Consider the following 20,112-nt stretch of genomic DNA (forward strand, 5'->3'; position numbering starts at 1 on the left):
TACTTTAACACTTAGTACAAATCAGGACCACACATTTTATGTGATGCTCCTGACCATTCCCACTTAACATTTAGCTTAGGTTACAACCTCCATTACTACAGCAGTTTTGAAGGAAACTCATCCTACCAACAAGCCACAAAGCATTTGTAAAGACTATATCACAAATTAAATTTCATTTGCAACCATCAAGAAACAAAAACAGCATTTCCAGGCATGAGAGTCAATTTTCTTTTACCTTTAGCTTTGTTTTGTCTTAGGGGAAAAAAATTAGGGACATAAACACTGATGATACTAATACATTTGCCCGCTTCATAATTTCTTGGATTATATCCAGTTACAGGAACCCAATCACTCACTTACAGAATCCAGTTTAGCTGCATTTTATATGCAGAGCACGTAAAAATAATTTTTCTTCCTCGGATTTGAGAAATATGATTCACAAAAAGCAAATATCTAAAATTAATCTGAAAATAGAAAACTGTAAGTAGAAGGCTTTCCCTATTGGAGATATTAATTTCCATAGCACCTAATTCTGCCATCAACAATCACTGTCTCCAACGTATTATTGAAGTGTTTTGGAATGTCAGGTGTCACTTCCTCTCCTGTTCTTATGCAGAGCCTTTCTTCCGAGAATCACAGAGGCTTTTATGTTAATAATAAGGTATATAACATCTACGAATTAGGAATTTCCACCTTTCACAGATGGAACTGAAACAGAGATAACGTGCCCCAGAATTACAAGTTTTCTGAAGTCATCTTCTCCCAGAAAAGATTACAATAACTCTAATGTACTTTGGAAAACTACTGTGTCCTAGGCAAACTCTCCTGCAATTTGAAGGCACCTTATTGCAGTAATATCTAACACAAAAGAAAAACTGAATGCTATCTTTTTTTCTGAATCCAATTTTGGATATATCTGTCATTAAATGTCCAAAATAAGTGAATACTAACACCATAGAGGTATCAGTCATGACTTTTAAGCTGTAGGAAAATTCCATTTCACACTTACAAAAAATTAATTCATCTCCTACTATGCTTAAAAGCCACACCATATACTCTCCTATCTCAATGACCAACACAAAGTGAGTTCTCTAAATATAAGTTTAAATGTAAATTCACTGACTTATTATACATCTGTATCAAATAAGAAAAATCTGATTCTTCAAAGCACTGTAATCAGCCTCAGCATGATTCAAAACTATTTTTGGTACCAGTCAGAAGCACACTTCTCATCCTGTTGCAGCCCATTTAAAGTAGAAGCTCATGTTTTATGAAGCAGCAAGGTGGCAGCAAAACTCAGTGCAACTGTTTCTAATTGTGGTGATTAGGCAGAGAAGTAAAATCAGTCCCAGGGGTCATGTGAGAGGCCCCTTTGACAGAGAAAAACTTTTCTCTCCAGCTAATTCACATATGGCAATACTATTAAGTGAAGCAATGTAGAGGAGGGGCTCACATCAAAAGTTTTCTTTGATAAATCACTTCAGCCTCCACCACTCTGTAAAGATCCTACAACCAGTGACAGCGCTCAGAATTTTTGGTCATAAAGCTGCTCGCAGTACTGCTGCCTTCACTACAGTGTGAAAAAAAAGTGATCTGAGCTAGAAAACAATGATCTAATTATCCTCTGAGCTGTTAACTCTACAGGCAGAGGGACTGGCTTTTTGCTTCTGTTTGGGTTTTTTGTTGCTTGGGGCTGGGGTGGGAGGGCAGAGGGGGTATGTAGATGATATTTTTTCCTTTTTTTTTGATTACAATCGTCTTCGTAGTACTCCTCTGAATCAATAAATCTATTACAAAATAAAGATATTAAAAAAGACATTTATGGTTGCATATCTTCAAAGTATTAAAAGTAATTACGCAACAAGACTGTTACAGGGTATGCTTACTTAATATAGCTTAAAGAAATTAGATAAGAATTACTAAGATGAACATATAGAAGTATTTTTCAATGAAGGTATTTGTGTATGAGAGGGGAATGGAGGAGGAGCTCCTCATCTGGAAAAGACTAAACAGCTCAGAAAATTTTCTTCAAATATTCTTTAGAAGAATTTGCAGCTTTTAACCTAATTTTTGAAATACATAGTCATTCAGATAAGGCAGCAACAAATGGATCACTGCTGCCTCTGGAAGGAATGATAAGTTAGCCTTTGGGACTTAGATATTCACTTTCTGACAGTTGTTCTTTCTCAAAAAATTTCCTTGACAAACAAAGATTATTTGGGATTGACAAGTCTGTGCTTTGGAATAAACAAGATTTTTCTCTGATAGGATGTTGGAAACAGATGCTTAAGACCCAGATAACACTTTAGTCTGTCAGGTGAATTATATAATTCGAGGGGGTCTCATGGAAAAGGTAACAAGTCACACAAATATTTACATATGCCTGACAGTGTTTGTGAATCCATGATATTCCATAAGATACAAGAGAAATAAGTCTGTCCCTCACACACTGCAATTCTAATGAGAAAAAGACAATTCTACTTCCTACCCTGTGAGATTGTGGAGACAAAGAGTTCAAAGAGAAGACAAGATGGTGAGGTTGCTGTAGCTCAAACAGTGGCCTGGAGAAATTCACACAAATCGATGCTAAGACCTAACAAATGTATGAGGCAGTTTGGTTTCGTAAAAAAATACACATCCCTTTGGGATTACTAACTGCTCTGTAATCAACACCAGCTGTATGCGACGTATTAAGGCAGCCAGCATTTACACAACCATTATCAATCCACAAACTTGCTGCCATATCTATTGAGTGGAGATGGGGAAAAAGGTTACAAAGGCTCCAAAATTCCTCAGTACTCTGTTAACCACCAGTGCTAAGGCTGTGGCTCTAAATACGGCTTGTGCTTCATCTGCAGCCCTAAAGGGTGAGTGCCTTCTTTGAGATTTATGTCTCCTAATTCAAGTCAGGATGCTTCACCACAGAGACAGTGGACTCAGGTGAACACTATGGAAGTATAAACAATTTAAGACTTGTCTAAGTTTTAGTATTTTGTTAAATACATGACCAGAAGCAGAAGTTATCTACGCAGGCTGTCACTAATTGCAGCTGCTGCTACAACTAAATTCCTGGTGCTGGAATTTATTCTTTTTGTTTCCCAGAACTTCTTCACTAAAATAATCCCAAACAAAACACATAACATACATGCAATTTGACATGTGTATATAGACAAGCATTTGAAAATTACTATCCATAAATTACCACAAAATGTTTTCAGATATGATGCAACTAAACACACCTGTACAGGGGGCAGGTATCCTTGAACTCAGAATCTCTCCTTTTTATTAACAAAAGTGACATTTAATTGCAAAGAGCTGCTGAATCTTTCTTAAATTTTACTGTTACTTACATACAAACAAATATTCAAATGCAGTTTTCTGACATGCCAGTTCAGATTTTCTGTTCGAATATTTGACACCAGCCAAACTCTGCACTTATCTTTTACCTGGAGTAATGGATAGCTTGATGTCCTGCAATATTAAAATAGAAGTCAGTTGTATGTTTCATCTCATCAGTATGTCCAGAGACTTCAATCCAGTGTGCTATTGGGAGGCAATAAACTCCATCTACTATGTTGCTCTGGTTGTAAACACAACTTCGATCATGATGGGGCCCATTACCTAAAAGAGAAGAAAGGACAATTGCAGACTGTGTATCTGGATAAACTTCCAAATGATTTGCTGGGAGGTTTGAACTGAGCATTTAAAGCCAGGAGTCACGTTTGCTGCCTCTTCAAACTGCATTTCTCATAGCATATTATTAACACCTGAAATAAGGGTAACAGAAGCACAGCCACAAAGCTAATGTTCAGCATTAACACGAGTTTTTTGCAAATTAAGAAAACAAAAAAACCTTTTAAAAGCGCATAAGGCTCCCAAACACTTCAATTTCAGGAATAATTAATTTAATTTAACTTCCTCATTTGATGTTGGATAATATGTGACCTCAGCATTTAATGTTCTTACTGTGTGACCTCCCTCTGGGGGTCGATCTTGCTGTGGCCCAAGGTCTAGCTCTGACATGCCACAGCAGTCTCATCTGGCCTAAGGCTGACTTCTGCTGAGTGGGAAAGATATGGGAAAGACCTCAGGGAAAGTTCAGAGGATGGTTGCGCAAGGTCAGAAAGGTGAAACCAGAAACAGAAGTAGGACTGGTAACATGGGACTTGTTACCAGCTTAAGGATTCTAGAGGAAAAACATCAATGTAGAAAGGCATCCAATCCCAAAGGCGGCGGCAGACAACAACTTAGAGATGAAGATTTGTTTCAGGGAGCAGAGAAGGGTGGCCCTCCTCCACCTCATTCACAGTTGCCTGGCCAGCAAAGGCTTTTCAGACGCCCTGTCACAGACCAGATACATATGGATGCTTAGTCTAGAAGCTCATTAAACCCTACTTTTATGTTTGCTGACTGATAAACAATCTGTTGTCTTCATAAGCAAATCTCACTTTCAGAGTCTGTTCATACACACTAAAAGTTGCTAAAGTGACCCTTAGAGAAATGGTCACATCTGCAATGGTGAATGATCACAATTACCTAAAACAGCCTTGTTTAAAGTACAAATTTTTTCTTGTAGTTTTCCACTAATACTCATTACCCCTTCTTCTTCTCTTAGAGAAATAGCATGAGCTTTAGTCAAAAAACCAATTTTTTACACCAAGCCAGAGTAAGCAAGTTAAATTGAACTGGATCGTGTCATCAATCAAAAGATTATTTAGCCTCTAAAAATATATTATATGTATACTCTCCTGCCCCATTCTTACACACTTATTGTAATACTAATTGCATGCAGGAATAATTATTGTGCAGATCAGAAGTGACCCAGTCTATGGCTTGCTTAAGCCTGTTACACATATACATTATTAATGATGTTAAAACATTTCTGAGTAAAATTATGCCCACAGGATTACCTTCAATTTCACATTGCATGTAAATGCATGACCAGCTTCCAAGCATCACATTTAGGGAAATTTGCTAGAGCAAGAGCATTTGGGGACATGTATTAATGCATCGATTAGAGAGTAACACTAACACTTAATACTAAAGCTCAAACCATCTCCTTTTTTCCAGATGATATGCAGCACGTTTTATCATAATTGAGAAATATTATTATTTATCAAAAAGAAAAATAAAAGCTGAACCATTATTCATCACATTGTTTTCTATAAATAAGGTGAGGAAGATCAGTACCTAGCTAAAGAAGCTATGAATATTACTACTATATTTTTATCTCACATTTTTAATTGCTTACATATTCTTACCACTTTTAAACAATATGTTAAGACAGCAGTATACATCAACAAATACAACAGTGTAACAAAATCTATGGATGATTATGACATTTAACCGACTTCGTGTATTCAGAAAAATACAACCACAAGTACCACATCTTGCCTTCCCCATTTTACTTTCTGACAACTGTCTGCAGAGATGCACATCACCGTGGCTCTTCCCTGCATCTCAAGGCTGTGTTTGATCTTGACCCCCACCCACTCTCAGGCCCATGTCCTGTCCCAGCCTCAGCCCTGTCCTGAGGGAGGTGCCCGATGCTCAGGCTTGGGGCTGCCCTGGTGTCCCTGGTTGACAATCCAAGTCCCCTGGGAGCCGCCAGACCTCACTGCACCGTAAGTTTTGATCTCTGGCTGACCCAGTTTTGATCTCTGGCTTTTATGCTACTCCCAGCTCCGTTTTTCATCCTACACAAGTGCCGTTGTACCCACTCTGGCTCCCTCACATACTTCCCCTTCCATTGCTCACTGCTGTTGCTCCTCTTGCACCAGGGTTTCTGCATGAATTTTTGCAAGCACAATCTATGGTCTCTCCCTCCTGCTTAAGTATTCCTTTTCTCAAGGTGCTGCTAGTCAGTCCTACCAGACAACAAACCTTCACTCGTCTTCGCAATCTCAATTGCCCCACCACATGCTTACCACTGCAGTCTGCCAGTTTTACTGTCCATCCTCCTTCTCCTCCTTCTCCAGCTTTTATTCTTGTTTCTTTTTTTGCCTTTCTTCTCTATGATCTGATTTCTTGAACAGCCATAACCTCCTTGCTTTGTAACCTTATCATCTTCACCATCATCAATTCCCTTAAAAAGCCTACAGGCGCATATGGAAGTGAGGACAAGAGTAAATTGCTGTGAGACACTTGTTTTATTTGTTCCCTCAAACAGCTTTTGTCATATCTCATTCTGAAAAGCTTTCTTCTGTAATCATCATTTATCTCTGCACCACTCAACCTCAGCTTCCCACTGTGGCCTAATGTCAAACAGAAATCTCAAAAGGTATGTTTCTGTTTTGCCTTTAATAATCAGATAAACAGTAACAACTTGCATTCATAGCACATTTCATGAGAATTGTCTAGCTCTTTACTACTCCTTACATTGTATACTGATCTATGAATTAACAACCTTCTTACTGAAATAAGATGTCTGTGCAACAGAACATATATGAACACATATTCAACAATATCAATTATATCAACATGTGATATAATTTCAGATAGGAAGGAGAGTGTGCTACCATCGTCAAGAAAGACTAATTTAGGGAACAGTATGATCACAGTAGAATGTGTTCAGGAAGCTGAATTCTCTATACTTCTTAAAAGAGTTATGAAAATAGGCAATTAGCACAAAATGACGAGGATCTCACTACCCAGGTAATACCCACATGATTACACTAGTGCTTCTCACCACAGTTTGCTTCACAAGATGCATTTAATAAATAAGTTTCAAAAAAAGAAAAAATGTTGTATCAGCTCACATCATGCTTCTGCTAGCACAATTTGTCACAGGAAGACCATAGTATTTTGGATGCCACAGAACAACAATGCAGGGAAACAGTTCCAGAAACAGAGGCAGGTGACAAGTTTTGAAGATTACTGTAGAGCTCATCAATAATTTAGAGCTGCTATAATAGACTGAAGATTGAATTCTCTCAACTTTTATCTTCCAGAGTCATTTAATACAAAAATAAAAGTCAGCCAATTAAATCAGCTCTTGTTCAAGGTAACTGATCATAAGCTGTGTTTTAAACACAAAAGAATAAGCATCACTTAAATGTTTTGGTTTATATTTGCAGAATGTATACATCTAGGAAAATAGGCACAGACCGGGAGCAGAAATGATTAGCTGGATCACCCTCAGTTCTTCCTTTTCCACCCGTGCCTTCCTAAATATCTTCTCACGAGTTTTCTCTGCCTGAAGCAAGGTGCATCACCTCATGGTGTGAGGTACGTCCACAAAAAACATTCTTTATTCTCATCTTAGCCCCTTTACCTCTGCCGATGGAGCAGACTCCTTACATCCCCTCTGGGTATTCTGTCACATACATGATTCCATCATACTCAGGCTCAGAAGAGGCAGCCCAAGACTTCTCACAGGCATCAGAAGAGCTCATGCCAAGAACATGAGGCAGGATAAATATGTGGCATACTAAGACACTTATTCTCCCCTCCCTCAACACAGTAGGCCAAGCGAAGTCTGTTCTGGATGTGAATTCCTGGAACATGGGGACTTTCCCAAGCCCAGTACAGCAAATCAGGTAGAAGGTGTTAGCTCCAGGCAGCAACAAACAGCACTACAGATCGAAAACCACCACTTCCTCTCTTGCTCTCCACTCCAGGGCTGTTGGTGTGGTTGGTTAGCTTGGGGGGAAACTGTATGTGTGATGAAGGCAGTGGGACCAAGGTCAGCCCAATCTGACTCTTCTCAATGCCTCAGAAACATGTTCCTGCCCTTTCTAATTTCTTATCTTCTGCTCAGGCACCAGAGAGAAAAAACAGTGGGTACGGTAGACAAAAGTGCCTGTACAGATTCTTAACATGGCTGGTTGTGTCTGAAGCTGGTCATACACACACCAACTTTTTAATACACTTAAAGTTTATCCTACCCCACAGGTCCATTATCTGCTTTATCTGCAATTTTCTCTGGATTTTCTAAGTGACTTATCCAAGAAGTCCGACACATCTGCCCCCTCTACTAGTTTCCCTAAGCTTACTCAACCTTTGTACAAAGACTTGAACATATTTTGAATAAATCCCCCATGACCCCACCAGTCTCCACAGTGAGAATTCATCACGATTCCCATTTAAACACTCTGCTCAGGCACAGCACCTGTGTGTCTCCTCACCAGTGTTTGCAAGACAAGAACTCTAGTCTCAGAACACACATGATGCTCCCAGCACATAATACCAGACAATTGGGTAGGCTTCCAGGTACTTTTAATAGGAAATAAACAAGCATTTGGATTTTTGTTTGTTTGTTTGTTTTTTTAAATATAGTTAAGAAAACATTGTGCAGCCTAAAAGATTTGGGGAAATTTTAAGAACATTTCAACTTTTCTATTCCTAGAGCCAATAGTAAAGCCAAGAAAATGAAATGTGTTCCACTCACCTGCTCATCTTTGCAAAAAAGAGCACAAATGTCCTGTGAGTAGGGGCCCTACACAACAGCAAATACATCTTCTTACAGATAAACCCATTTCTATATCAGTATTTTTCTTCATCCTGTTTTATTCATATTGTTCCAAGTAGCAAAACATAGGTTTAATTATTTATTGTTGGGAGGCAAATACACAATTATTTAAAAACACGTAAAATTCAACCATAAAAAAGGGTAAGTCAAATATTTGAACAGTGGTAATCCTCCTCTTAATTGATCATATTGGCTTTCCTAATTAAAGAACAAAAGAATTTTGCAAGAGTTTATTAACAGATACATGTTCTAGTTTAACTGATCGGATAGCACTTTTTTTCCTTCGATAAGGTCCATATTTTTTTTATTTAAAATCCATCTTTGTGATTCTTCAGAGCGAAAATGCTTATCTGAAAGAAAAACATAACAAGTTTCTAGGCATTAAATTATAAAGTTTTTCATTGCTTTTGAAACCCACTTTTTGCTCTCTACTGCAGATGGTTGTGCAGCAGAATCCATTGATGTAGGGAAATGATGGAGAGTGAAGCAACCAATTAGCCCCATTTGGAGCACAAGCCTCACAGAGGGCTCTTTCAAAATCTGCATGACTGCATTTATGGCTCCTTGTTCAATGCATATGAATGCCATTCAAATGGCATAAGAGGTGGCTGTGCAAACAAATAAACAAAAGAATAAAACCAAAGATGTCCATATAACTGATAAATGGCAACAGCTAAAGACAGAGACCAGAAGAACACAAAGGAAAACACTGGTTTTGAGCCTGCTTGATCGGGGAGGTCGGACCAGGTGACCCATTGTGGTCCCTTCCAACTTCATTGATTGTGTGAAAAACAGATAAAGATATAGTCATATAAGATGTCTACAGATATAGGACTGGAAAAAGGTAAGCAGTGACTAGATGTTCTGAAATTTGATCTGATGATGTACAATAACAATGCAAAGAAAAAAACTGCAGTTACTATTCTATTACAGCTGTACTGCAGAGATGAAAAAAGTATAATCTAACAGTCTGCCAACAGCACTGACTCTTCTTGACACAGAAGGGAACTGCACACAAAATGCACAAAACAGTCAGAGTATACCAGCTTGATCTTAAAAGATAAAAAGCAAAATCTGACTCAATGAAATTTCTCATCACCATTAAGAGTAATGAACAAATGAATGAAAATAATAAGATTGCCTCTCCAACTGCCTCTGCAGAGCTGTTTGCAGCAAAGGCACTGCTCAGCCACTCTCTTCCAGCTCCCGGCTTATTGCACACCTTGCTGGAAAAGCAGGGTCTTTTTTCTGTTCTCTGCTGTGTAAGAGAAGGTATGTAGGAACTCCAAGGCACAACAGCAGACATAAAGGTGCTGTGTGTCTCACCCCTGCCTTAGCCAGACCCTAAAACACAGGTGTAAGACTTCCAAACCTCCAAACCCCAGCAATGTGAGTTTCTTCATTCACTGATACCTTTAAAAAACTACAGGGCTTCTTAAATACACACGTTAGGTTCAATGGCAACTAACCAACTCAAACACAAACACCTACACAATTTTCAGATCACCTACTCACAAATCAGTAAGAGCAAAGACTAACTCCTATAATCTTTGTCATAAATGGTACATGAACTAGCACAGTTTACATGCCAATTCAAAATGTAAACTATGCTTAAATATTTTAAGTAATTCCACTTGCTATATTAGATGGGGTTCTTTAACAAGGTAAACGAGTATCTTAAGTTCATGCCTATAAATTCTCCTGGGAGAGTTTAATATTATAAGCACTATCAACACTCTGGTGGCAGAGAAACAGAGAAGAATGGAGGAATTAAAATTTCCTTTTTAAAAACAGGAATAAAGCAACAGGCAGTAAAGGAAACATACAAAAAAAACCCTCCAAAATAAAGCATTTAAAAGATTAAGTTTTTGCTAGCTTCCTTACCTTTCATACCAACATTACAATGAAGAAAAGCCTGAAGCCCTATTTTGGACACAATTCTCAGTTATCTGAATGTGCTACTGCATGGTGTCGTTATCACACATCACTCTAACTGAACTTCCTTCAGTACACTCACAATATTCAAATTTACTTACCCTTTACACCAGATTCTGTCACTAAAGTCTCCCTGCTGCCTGTCTGAACAAAATTCAATCTCTGATGGATCTGTCTCAGTCCCGCAAAGGCTGAATTGCTATTGATTGATAAAAACAGAGGTAGGGAAGGCTGAATTCCCCTTGATTGAACTGAGTGAGGTCAAGTATTTTGCCAGTTTGAGTCTGCCACAGGCTCTGGAGTCCAACCTTCCTCAAGTCTCAGCAAAGCCCCTGAGTAGTTGCCCTTTATTTTTATACCTCTGACAAATAGCACCAATTCTGTATGGCATGTACCTAACCTTACTTGTATGCTTAATAAATATTTCCTCTGATTATTAGGCTACTTTTTCTGCTGCCAATAAGCTTCCCTTTAGTAAACAGTAGATGAATTTATTGTATATTTATACTTATATTGTACACTTAAATACCTAATACTAATATAAGACAACATTGTTAGTTTGTCAGACCTCATTCAGGAACTCCTTCATGACTAGCTTGATTTCCAGAAGTGTTTCCTTGCATTTGTCAGGCCAAAATAGGTACTCAGAAAGCAGAAAACCATTTGTATCACACCCCATGTTTATTTTTTACCAAACTTTAAACAACTTTCAAATTCTCATTTGGTAGAGCTGATATGTATATAACCAAAGGAATAAGTTTTAATTCTCTTAAAATCCAGGCTGAATTTGAAATTTTTTAGTCTATTAGTATACCCCTAAGAGAATTATTTTTATGATTTTTAATTATGCCAGAATTAGAACTAAACAGTTTACAAGAAAGCCCTTCTCAGCACTTCATGCTGTTAATCAACAAGGTCTTCTTTTTTTTTTTTTTTTTTAAATTAGATGTAAGAAAATAAAAATTTTCAAAGAGGACTTTCAAAAACATATGCTTTGTTTCTCTCTCTAGGTCTGCTTAGGCACAGGTGTTTCTCAGTGGGAACTTCTACCATATTAAGAGTTTTTAACCAAATGCCCAATCTAATGATGTAGATTAAGTCAGAGAAAAGAAACTAACAGGAAATTCACCTTATGTAAAGAAGAGGTTCTTCTCTAACAGATGGTGGAAAGAAGACTAAAGGAAATACAGATGATAGAATAATGGCTGAGAGCAACAATATGTATAATACAGTCTTTCCAACTGCTTTGAAAACTCTCCATGGCATTGTACTGTCTATCACTGATTGCTACTTTCTACCATACCAGAAGAGAGAAATGAAGTACAGGCAGCAAACAAGCTACATCAAAATAGTAACCATGGCAATATCTTAACCAAAGTATCATCCCAGTTATTGCCACTTTTCAATGCTTCTTGCCATTTAAAATAAATTCTTGACCTCTATTGCATGCTGCTGTCACTTGGAAGTGAGTAATGGGGAAAATGGTAAATAAAGTATTTGCATAAACAATGCATTTATTGTAACTTTGCCATTATAAACACAAATGCTTTAATAAGGCTCTCACAGCAGTCAGAACTGGACCCTGATTATCTTTGTGGGTAGGAAGAGACACATACCTGCCAAATCCAGAGGAATTCAAGTATACATATCTATTTTTACTCTTCTGATTTTGCAGTTTCATGGGCAACTCTCTGTTGTTTTATTGATCTCTATATTTACTTAATATAGGCCGGTTAATGCAGACACACAGAAAGTAATAAGAAACTTGCCACCATTTAATTGCAATCATGCTTGCTAACTATATGTCTTGAGGGGGCTGAAGAACAAAACACCAGGAGCTATTGCACTTTGTAAATAGAAGTTTCTTTCCATTCCTTACAGAGGTACTGGGCAGTAGATTTCAAAGTTATTCACTTTTACCCATTAAGTTTCCTCACATCTGAAAGGTGTTGAGGCATCTAGCATCGTCCAGAAAGCAACAGCCTCGCAGGAACAAAATACCTATGATGCGCAATCATTCAACTATCAACATCCAATTGTGCTTTGTGTTCCTTCATAGTCACCACCTACTTCAGAACAAGACTGTGATGGGGGAAACAAGTAAAACCCCAAATTATTTTCAGAAGTGGAACAGAAATTACACTAAATACTGATGAAACTTCAAGGCACTGGCTATACATAAGGAAAATAGCACCACCCAGTGGGAACAACACTACATGAAATACCTGTATTAAAAGGTATGAAGAAATGCTACTCTTAAGGGGTTTGGGGTTTTTTTTGTTTGGTTGATTTTTTATTTTTTTAATAATAGAACTGCTACCTATTTTGGGGATCTGTAATTAGCTTTGGGGGAAAAAAAAAGATGTATCTCAGTTACAGAAAAAAAACCTTATATCCAACTGTACTTTTTAGAATGCCCTCAGGAAATTTTTATTTTGCTTTATCCAGCTATGGCTTAGCCCCAAATATTTTTCATTCTGTTACAATCTCTCCAATGCAAAGGGCAATTAGATATTATCTTCCCATATACTCTTAAAAGAATTTCCTCCTTTAAATTAAGAAATTACACCTCGTTTGTTCCACAGAGTTGAGGTCAAGCAGTGAGATTGCTTTAAGTTTCAACAAACTACCATTTTAAAAATTAAATCTTTATTTGCTCACCTATCACTGATACTTTGAACCAAACAAGGGCTCAACCATTGAAATCTATGATTAGAATTTACTTCTGATACTTTCACTCATTACAATATTATCAAAATATTTATTACTCCATAAGTCACAGAATCACAAAATATGCCAAGTTGGAAAGGACCCACAAGGATCATCCAGTCCAGCTCCTGGCCCTGCACAGGACCATCCCCAAGAGTCACACCATGTGCCTGAGAGTATTGTCCAAATGCTTCTTGATTTCTGGAAGGCTTGGTGCTGCGATCACTTCCCTGGGGAGCCTGTTCCACTGCCCAACCACTCTCTACGTGGCTGTATTCCTCTAATATCTAACCTGAACCACCCCTGACACAACTTCAGGCCATTCAGGTTCTGTGACCAGTCACCACAGAGATCAGTGCCTGTCCCTCCTCTTCCCCTCTCAAGAAAGATGCAGACTGCAATGAGGTCTCCCCTCAGTCTCCTCATCTCCAGGCTGAACAGACCAAGTGATCTCAGCCACTCCTCACAGGGCTTCCCCTCAAGGCCCTTCACCATCTTTGTTGCTCTCCTTTGGACACTCTCTAAGAGCTTAATATCTTTCTTATATTGAGGTGCCCAACACTGCCACAATATTCAAGGTGAGGCCACCCCCGTGCAGAGCAGAGCGGGACAATCCCCTCTCTCGACCGACTGGCGACACTTTGCCTGATGCCCCCCCAGGACACAGTTGGTCCTCCTGGCTGCCAGGGCACTGCTGACTCATATTCAACTTACCACGGACCAGGACCCTCAGGTCCCTTTCCGTGGCACTGCTTTCCAGCATCTCATTCCCCAGTCTGTATGTATGTCCAGGGTTGCCCCATTCCAGGTGCAGAATCCAGCACTTTCCCTTGTTGAACTTCATATGGTTGGTGATTGCCCAGTCCTCTAATTTGTTGAGGTCTCTCTGCAGGGCCTCCCTGCCTTTGAGGGAGTCAACAGCTCCTCCCAGTTTTGTATGGTCTGCAAACTTCCTTAGTGTCCCTTCTGGTCCTGTGTCCAAATCATTTATGAAGATGTTGAAGAGCACAGGGCCTAAGATGGAGCCCTGTGGAACCCCACTAGTCTCCAGTCTGATGTTCCCCCACTCACTGTTACCCTCTGGGTTCAACCTGTGAGCCAATTGCTCTCCCACATGACGTGTTTATCCAGCTGTGTGCTGGACATTTTGTCCAGAAATATCCTGTGAGGGACAGTACTGAAAGCTTTACTGGAATCCAAAAAGATGACATCAGCTGGCTTCCCTTGATCAACTAGGTGAGTTGCCTTGTCACAGACAGAAATCAGTTTTGATAAGCAGGACTTTCCTCTCATGAAGCCATGCTGGCTGTGATCAATGACTCTGTTGTCTTTCAGGTGTTTTCCAGTACTTCCCAGAATAGTCTTCTTCATAACTTTACCAGAAACTGAAGTGAGACTGATAGGCTTGGAGTTGCAGGGTCCTCCTTCTTGCCCTTCTTGAAAATCATAACAACATTCATTGGCTTCCAGTCAGCTTGATTCCTAAGACTGCTCTAAAATTATTTAGAGGTTTTGTGATGACATCAGCCAGCTCTTTGAAGATTCTGGGACGAATCCCATCAGGCCCCAGAGATGTGTAGGGATTCAGCTGGAGCAGCAGATCCCATATGCTTTCAGGATCAACTGAGAGTTGATTGCTCTCACTGTCACAGTTCTCTAGCTCAGGCACTGAGACCCCATTGGTCCTTCATCCATGTTGAAGACAGAGGTGAAGAAAGCACTAAACACCTCTGCCTTGCCTCTGTCCCTGTTTGTGAGGTGACCATCCTCATCCTGTAATGGGCCAATGCTATTTCTATACTGCCTATTACCATTGATGTATTTAAAAAAACTTTTTACTGTCCCCCACATTTCTGATCAGCTTCATCTCCAGCTGAGCTTTGGCTGCACAAATTTTCTCCTACAGTGGCAAGCAGCATCCCTCAATTCTTCTCATATCACTTGACCTTGCTTTCACTGGGTGTCCTTTTCTGCCTTATATACAAGAGAAGGTCCCTGTTTAGCCAATGTACCGATCTTTTTGAACTCTCGCAAGTGTACGTTGTCCAACATATGGCATAAACTGCAATAAACAAGCCCACAGGAGCATGAACTGGAAATGTTGCAAAGTCAACATAACAAGCCACAGGCTGAATAACGTAACTCTTTATAAATCAAACTGTATTCCATTATTTGGTTTGGGCTCCAAGAAACCACCAAAAGCAGCAACAGCACCTACGTGCAAACAAGACACCTCTTTTCTCTCCTACCCTCTCTCCAAAACTAGAGGAGGTTTTTTTGGAAGGAATAAGGCCCTGCTCACCTGAATAAATTCCTGAAATGTAGGATGACTGTGCTCTTGAGCTTTAACCAGCAATACTGTATCTGTCAAACTTCAAGCAAGCACCAACTACTTCAAATTAACAGTTGGGTGAAAATCATAAAATGCTTTGGGTTGGAAGGGTCCATAAAGATCACTCAATTCCAAGACCCCCACCATGGGCAGGAACATCTTCCACTAGACCAGGTTGCTCAGGGTACCATCCAACCTGGCCTTGAGCACTTCCAGGAACGGGGTATCCACAGCTTCTCTGGGCAGCAATGGATCACATTTTACAATACAAGCTCATGTTTTTAATATATATTTTTACCCTTCTCAAAACACAAGGTATCAATAGACTGTATTCCATCATCTCCAAATACAGTTTGGGGCATACCCTTAGTAACTCCTCTGTCCTTCTATGGAGCATGTTTCTTGATAAGTACCTACAGTTTATTTAGAGGAGAATAAAGGGGATAAAGGCACATATATGTGTTTAATCGTTAAGTAAAAAAAAAAAAAAATTCAAGCGTAAGTTTCATCTTGTATTTATTTAGTTTTGACAGTAGGCACAAAATGCTTTTACTTTCCAAGCTGAGAGACCTTAAATACAATTTTGAAGAATCAACATCAGAAACAAAGTCCACAGACAGACACAGGGGCAGTTGGGGAGAACAAAGTATATATAATTATTTTTTTCCAAACCTATTCCAAGGTTCTAAAGCTCAGCATAACTAACTTGTTTTCCACAGATACCACAGCAGAGTTAAAAATCCTCCTGGATACCAGACCTCAGCTTTCATGACAGTTAAGCAAGTACCAACTCTGAAGAAACCTCACACAGCTCATGTGATTGGAACCAGAAATGCTCAATGGCTTCAAGCGACAGGTCCTGGCTGCAGATCAGCAATATCACCCTGGGACAGCAGAGGGAAGTATCTGATCCTTCAGGAGCACAAGTGAGTTTCCTCTTCCACCTCATCCTCCTAGAGAGGGGAACTAGTTCCCTCCTGACACAAGCAGCAACCCAGAGATTCTCACATGGGCCAAGCCTTGCCTGAAAGCTTCCTACCAGACCACCTGGCAGAACCCAAAACCCACAAAACACTGGCCTGTGACTTTGATGCTTTTAGCCCACAGAAACAAATACCTTCACTTAATCTTTCAGTTTCCCCAGTGCATTGGATCGGCTGTAATTTATATTCAAAACATGTGATACAACATGTACTGCAGTATTATGAAAACAGTATGTGTTACCAGTGGAATTCTCAAAGACATGTAGTAATAAAAAACTGGGAGTAAATATGGCACATTATTTCAGCATCCAATATATAAACATCTGAGACATCCATAACTGGACTGGAGTTTCTCTGGTTACAGATGAATGTCACAACTCATAAACCTAGAGCAAGCATAATTCTGCACTTTCTTCTATCTCCCATAACCATGTCTTCAAAAATGCAGATGTCCTGGAAGTGTCTCCCAAAGCACATTTTAATTCTAAACACATAGGATACTAAAGAGACAATGCACAGCACTTGCTTATTACAAAAAAAAAAAAAATTCTTAAAAAAGACAGGTGTCTTCTCAATTGTGATTTTTATAAGAATAAGCAGGTGACAGTCAAAACTTTTATTGATACAGTTAAAAAACCCCAAAAACATTAAAACAGATTAGACAAAAAAGAAGTGCAAGACTGCTTAAGTATCAGATAGAAAAACATCCTTAGGCTCCCTTCATGTAATAAATGAAGAACAATAATTTCAAGGTTTAAGCAAATTTAGTTCTTTTCAGTAAATATTAACTTCGAAAAAAATTGTTGATATGAATGCATAATTAAAAAACTCTTCTGTATTTGGATACATCTATTTGCTTTCTATCATTCCAGCTAAGCAATGAGCTAACTGCTGAGCATTTACAATGACAAGACCAAAATGCCAAAAAGGTTGAACCTAAAACTGAAAAACTGACAAAACAGAGTATGTTTATTACTCTGACTACATCTCCTGAGTGTGCCTTCAGGAACAGACAGTATCTTGAGCTATCACTACTTCCACAATAACCATTAACCTTACGTTGCTGATTCTCTGTAGTCTGGAACACTTTATTATTATTACTGTATGGCAAGGATCTCTTTAATATACCAATATCATTGGCATACTATGTACAACTTGGCACTTTCAAAAGGGACACAATTCTGCTTCTTTGAATAGATGCAAAGATTTTTATTCCATAAATTCACTTTTCCTGCAATTCTGCAAAAGAAAAACATGGTTAAAACAGGCAAAATACACTACTTGTTTTAGCTGCTAAATAAAATAATTGCTATTGCATGATGTACGTAGTATTTCATGATGTAACCTTGTGTGAATGTAGCATTAACATGTAGCCTTTTATTAGCATAAAGAAAAAAAACAAATGCAACAGTGATGACAACATGCATGTTTTAGTCTACATGACAGAATGGCAGTTTAGAAGTGTGTTACGTATTCTTAAAATGGTTGAAGAGCAACTGCTCTACAATGTGTTATTTTGGTATATGGATTATAAAACTATGAGTTAAAAAAAACACCCTCACAAATCACCTAGTCATCTGTCTTCCTTTCACAGCGTCAGATCCATTCCTCAGTAACTAAAGGTATATTTAGAGCTTTATTTGACTCAGCAGACAATTGTTTGAGTGTTCTCAGAACAGCACGGGTAAACTGACTAGTTATTCAACATTTGACAACACAGAACATGAGAAAACCATGGTGAAAATACTACTGAAACTGCAAAAGACTGGAAAAGCTGTGATAGAACTTCTCCTTATTGTTGTTTTTTTGTTTGTTTGTTTTTTTCAGGAATTCCAACGGTAAAATTTGTCAGCCTGAAAATGCCACCATGACATTTCAGCTTAGCAAAATAAAGTAACAGCCCACACCTTAATGCCTAAGTAGAAAATTCTGAGTTCTTTCCTTCTGGGGAAAGAAAAAAAAAAAACAAAACAAAACAAAGCATCGTGACAACGGATGCCTAAAGCAAGGGGGTATAAAAAAAAAAAAAAAAAAATTTAAACTGTTTCGAAGGACTTTTACCAACCTACAAGAGCTGTATCCTCCTGTACTCACTCTCCTCCATCACACGGTTAAAAAATGTTTTTGTTAGCGAGGACTCATGCCACGCCACGACAGCCTGGGCGGATCTACCCGCAAGCACACTTCGGGGCACCCCTGAACAGGAGCAGCAGCAGGATCGAACTGGGGCTGCGGCCCGTCTGACAGGGACACACTCCCGGCCCCGGGAGGAGGAAGGCGGAGCTGCGGGAGCCGAGGGCAGGGAATGCTCTCCCTCAAGGAGAAGCGCTGGCTCCGCTGCTCCGCCCTCCGGGCCGACCCGGCGGGCGGGCACGTCCTTGCGGCCCGGGTAGGGCCGCGGGGGGTGCGGGGGGCGGCGCGGCGGGGCCCCTCCGTTACCTTCCCAGAGGAGGCGGCCGCCCTCCCGCCGCAGGAACTTGTACCAGAAGGGGCTGGCGGCGTCCTCGTCCGGCAGCTCCACCTCCGCCAGCCACAGCGCGGGCTCCTGCGCGGGCAGCGGCGCGCTCGGCCGCGCCGGCCTCATGGGCACGGCGCGCTGCGGGTCCCACTCGCCCAGCTCCGGCCGCGACCCGGCCACCAGCAGCTCCGCGCCGCCCTCCATCACCCGAGAGGGCAGCACCACCCCGAAGCGGAACAGCATGGCCGGGAACAGGGCCGAGGCGGCCGCCGCCGCCGCCGGGGGAGCCGCCGCTGTGGGTTCGCAGCGGGCCCGCCCTTCCGCCGGGGCCCCGACCCCGCCCCGACACCGCCCCCGTCCGTGTCCCGGTCAGCGCTCCTGTCCTTGTGCCTCGGCTCGGTGGCGCCCGGGTAGTAACTCGTTGTATGAGGGCTCTTCCTGGTGCGGTTGTTTTAGCCCGAGCGCACGTAGCCGAAGGAACTCCCCTCCGAAAGTACCGCCTGGGAGTCAAAACAACACCGACCCCCGGTCGCCTCCTGAAGCGGGGATTGGGATGGAGAATTCTCTCTGCAGCTCAGTAGTGGCTTTGCAGGTTGCAAAAGGCTACGCGTTATGCGTGCTGACTTTAACGAGGATTATTGCTTCATTAAAGGAAGCCAGTGCAATTACTCCCAAGAGCCCAGGCTTAATTTAGCGCAGAAAACACATCATTAAAAACTGCCGTACGTGCAGCGCTACAAACAAGGACTAGCCGCAAATAACCCTTCAGTGTTCATGATGTTTGTGTCTTTTCCCACTGACTGGCAGACTGGTGGTGAGAGCAGAAATGTGAAATGCTGGGGGAGGTTAGAAAGCTTTTTAAAAAAATTCTGTAGCTCCCAACTGCACCCATTCTGTTTACTGCCAGAAGGGGGAAATTTGGCAGCTCCTACATGTAGCAATATTCAGGATTTACAAAGAGTGACTGAGTAAGAGGATGCAATCCAACCATTTATAGGGCGGTCTTTGTTTGAATACACCCATTTCAGAATCGTTTAAAAACAGAAACAAGAGTGGTAACTTTATTTAGGTCAAGTTCTGGGAACAGGATGAAGGCCTTTCAGTGAGTCAAAAGAAACCTGCCTCAAAAGATGGCTGTTTGTTTCCTGTGTTCAGGGGTGATGACACACCAAAGTGTATGTGTTGCCACATTTATTTTTAAGAGTGCTGTAGCTAATTTTCACTG

The 20,112-nt window shown here is 40.4% G+C and overlaps 1 protein-coding gene across 3 annotated transcripts in view; it reads right to left on the reverse strand.

The window, feature by feature from the left end:
- EPM2A (EPM2A, laforin glucan phosphatase) overlaps nucleotides 1-19,163 on the reverse strand; it is a 41,068-nt gene extending 21,905 nt beyond the window's left edge. The window contains exons 1-2 of one of the 3 annotated variants that reach the window (XM_027888205.1): nucleotides 18,869-19,163; nucleotides 3,447-3,621 (exon numbers count right to left, since the gene is read on the reverse strand). In XM_027888205.1, coding sequence (XP_027744006.1) covers nucleotides 3,447-3,621; nucleotides 18,869-19,130 — 437 coding nt within the window. In that variant the 5' untranslated portion in view covers nucleotides 19,131-19,163. Of the gene's footprint in view, nucleotides 1-3,446; nucleotides 3,622-7,273; nucleotides 10,290-18,494; nucleotides 18,745-18,868 lie in introns of those variants that run through there. The other 2 variants (XM_027888207.1, XM_027888206.1) reach the window with 2 other exon arrangements.
- Nucleotides 19,164-20,112: the final 949 nt, after the last annotated feature.

The sequence above is a fragment of the Empidonax traillii genome, unplaced genomic scaffold, assembly GCF_003031625.1.
Source record: "Empidonax traillii isolate 1590-97213 ecotype Southwest subspecies unplaced genomic scaffold, ASM303162v1 scaffold235:size1242204, whole genome shotgun sequence".
In the NCBI taxonomy this organism is placed as follows: domain Eukaryota; kingdom Metazoa; phylum Chordata; class Aves; order Passeriformes; family Tyrannidae; genus Empidonax; species Empidonax traillii.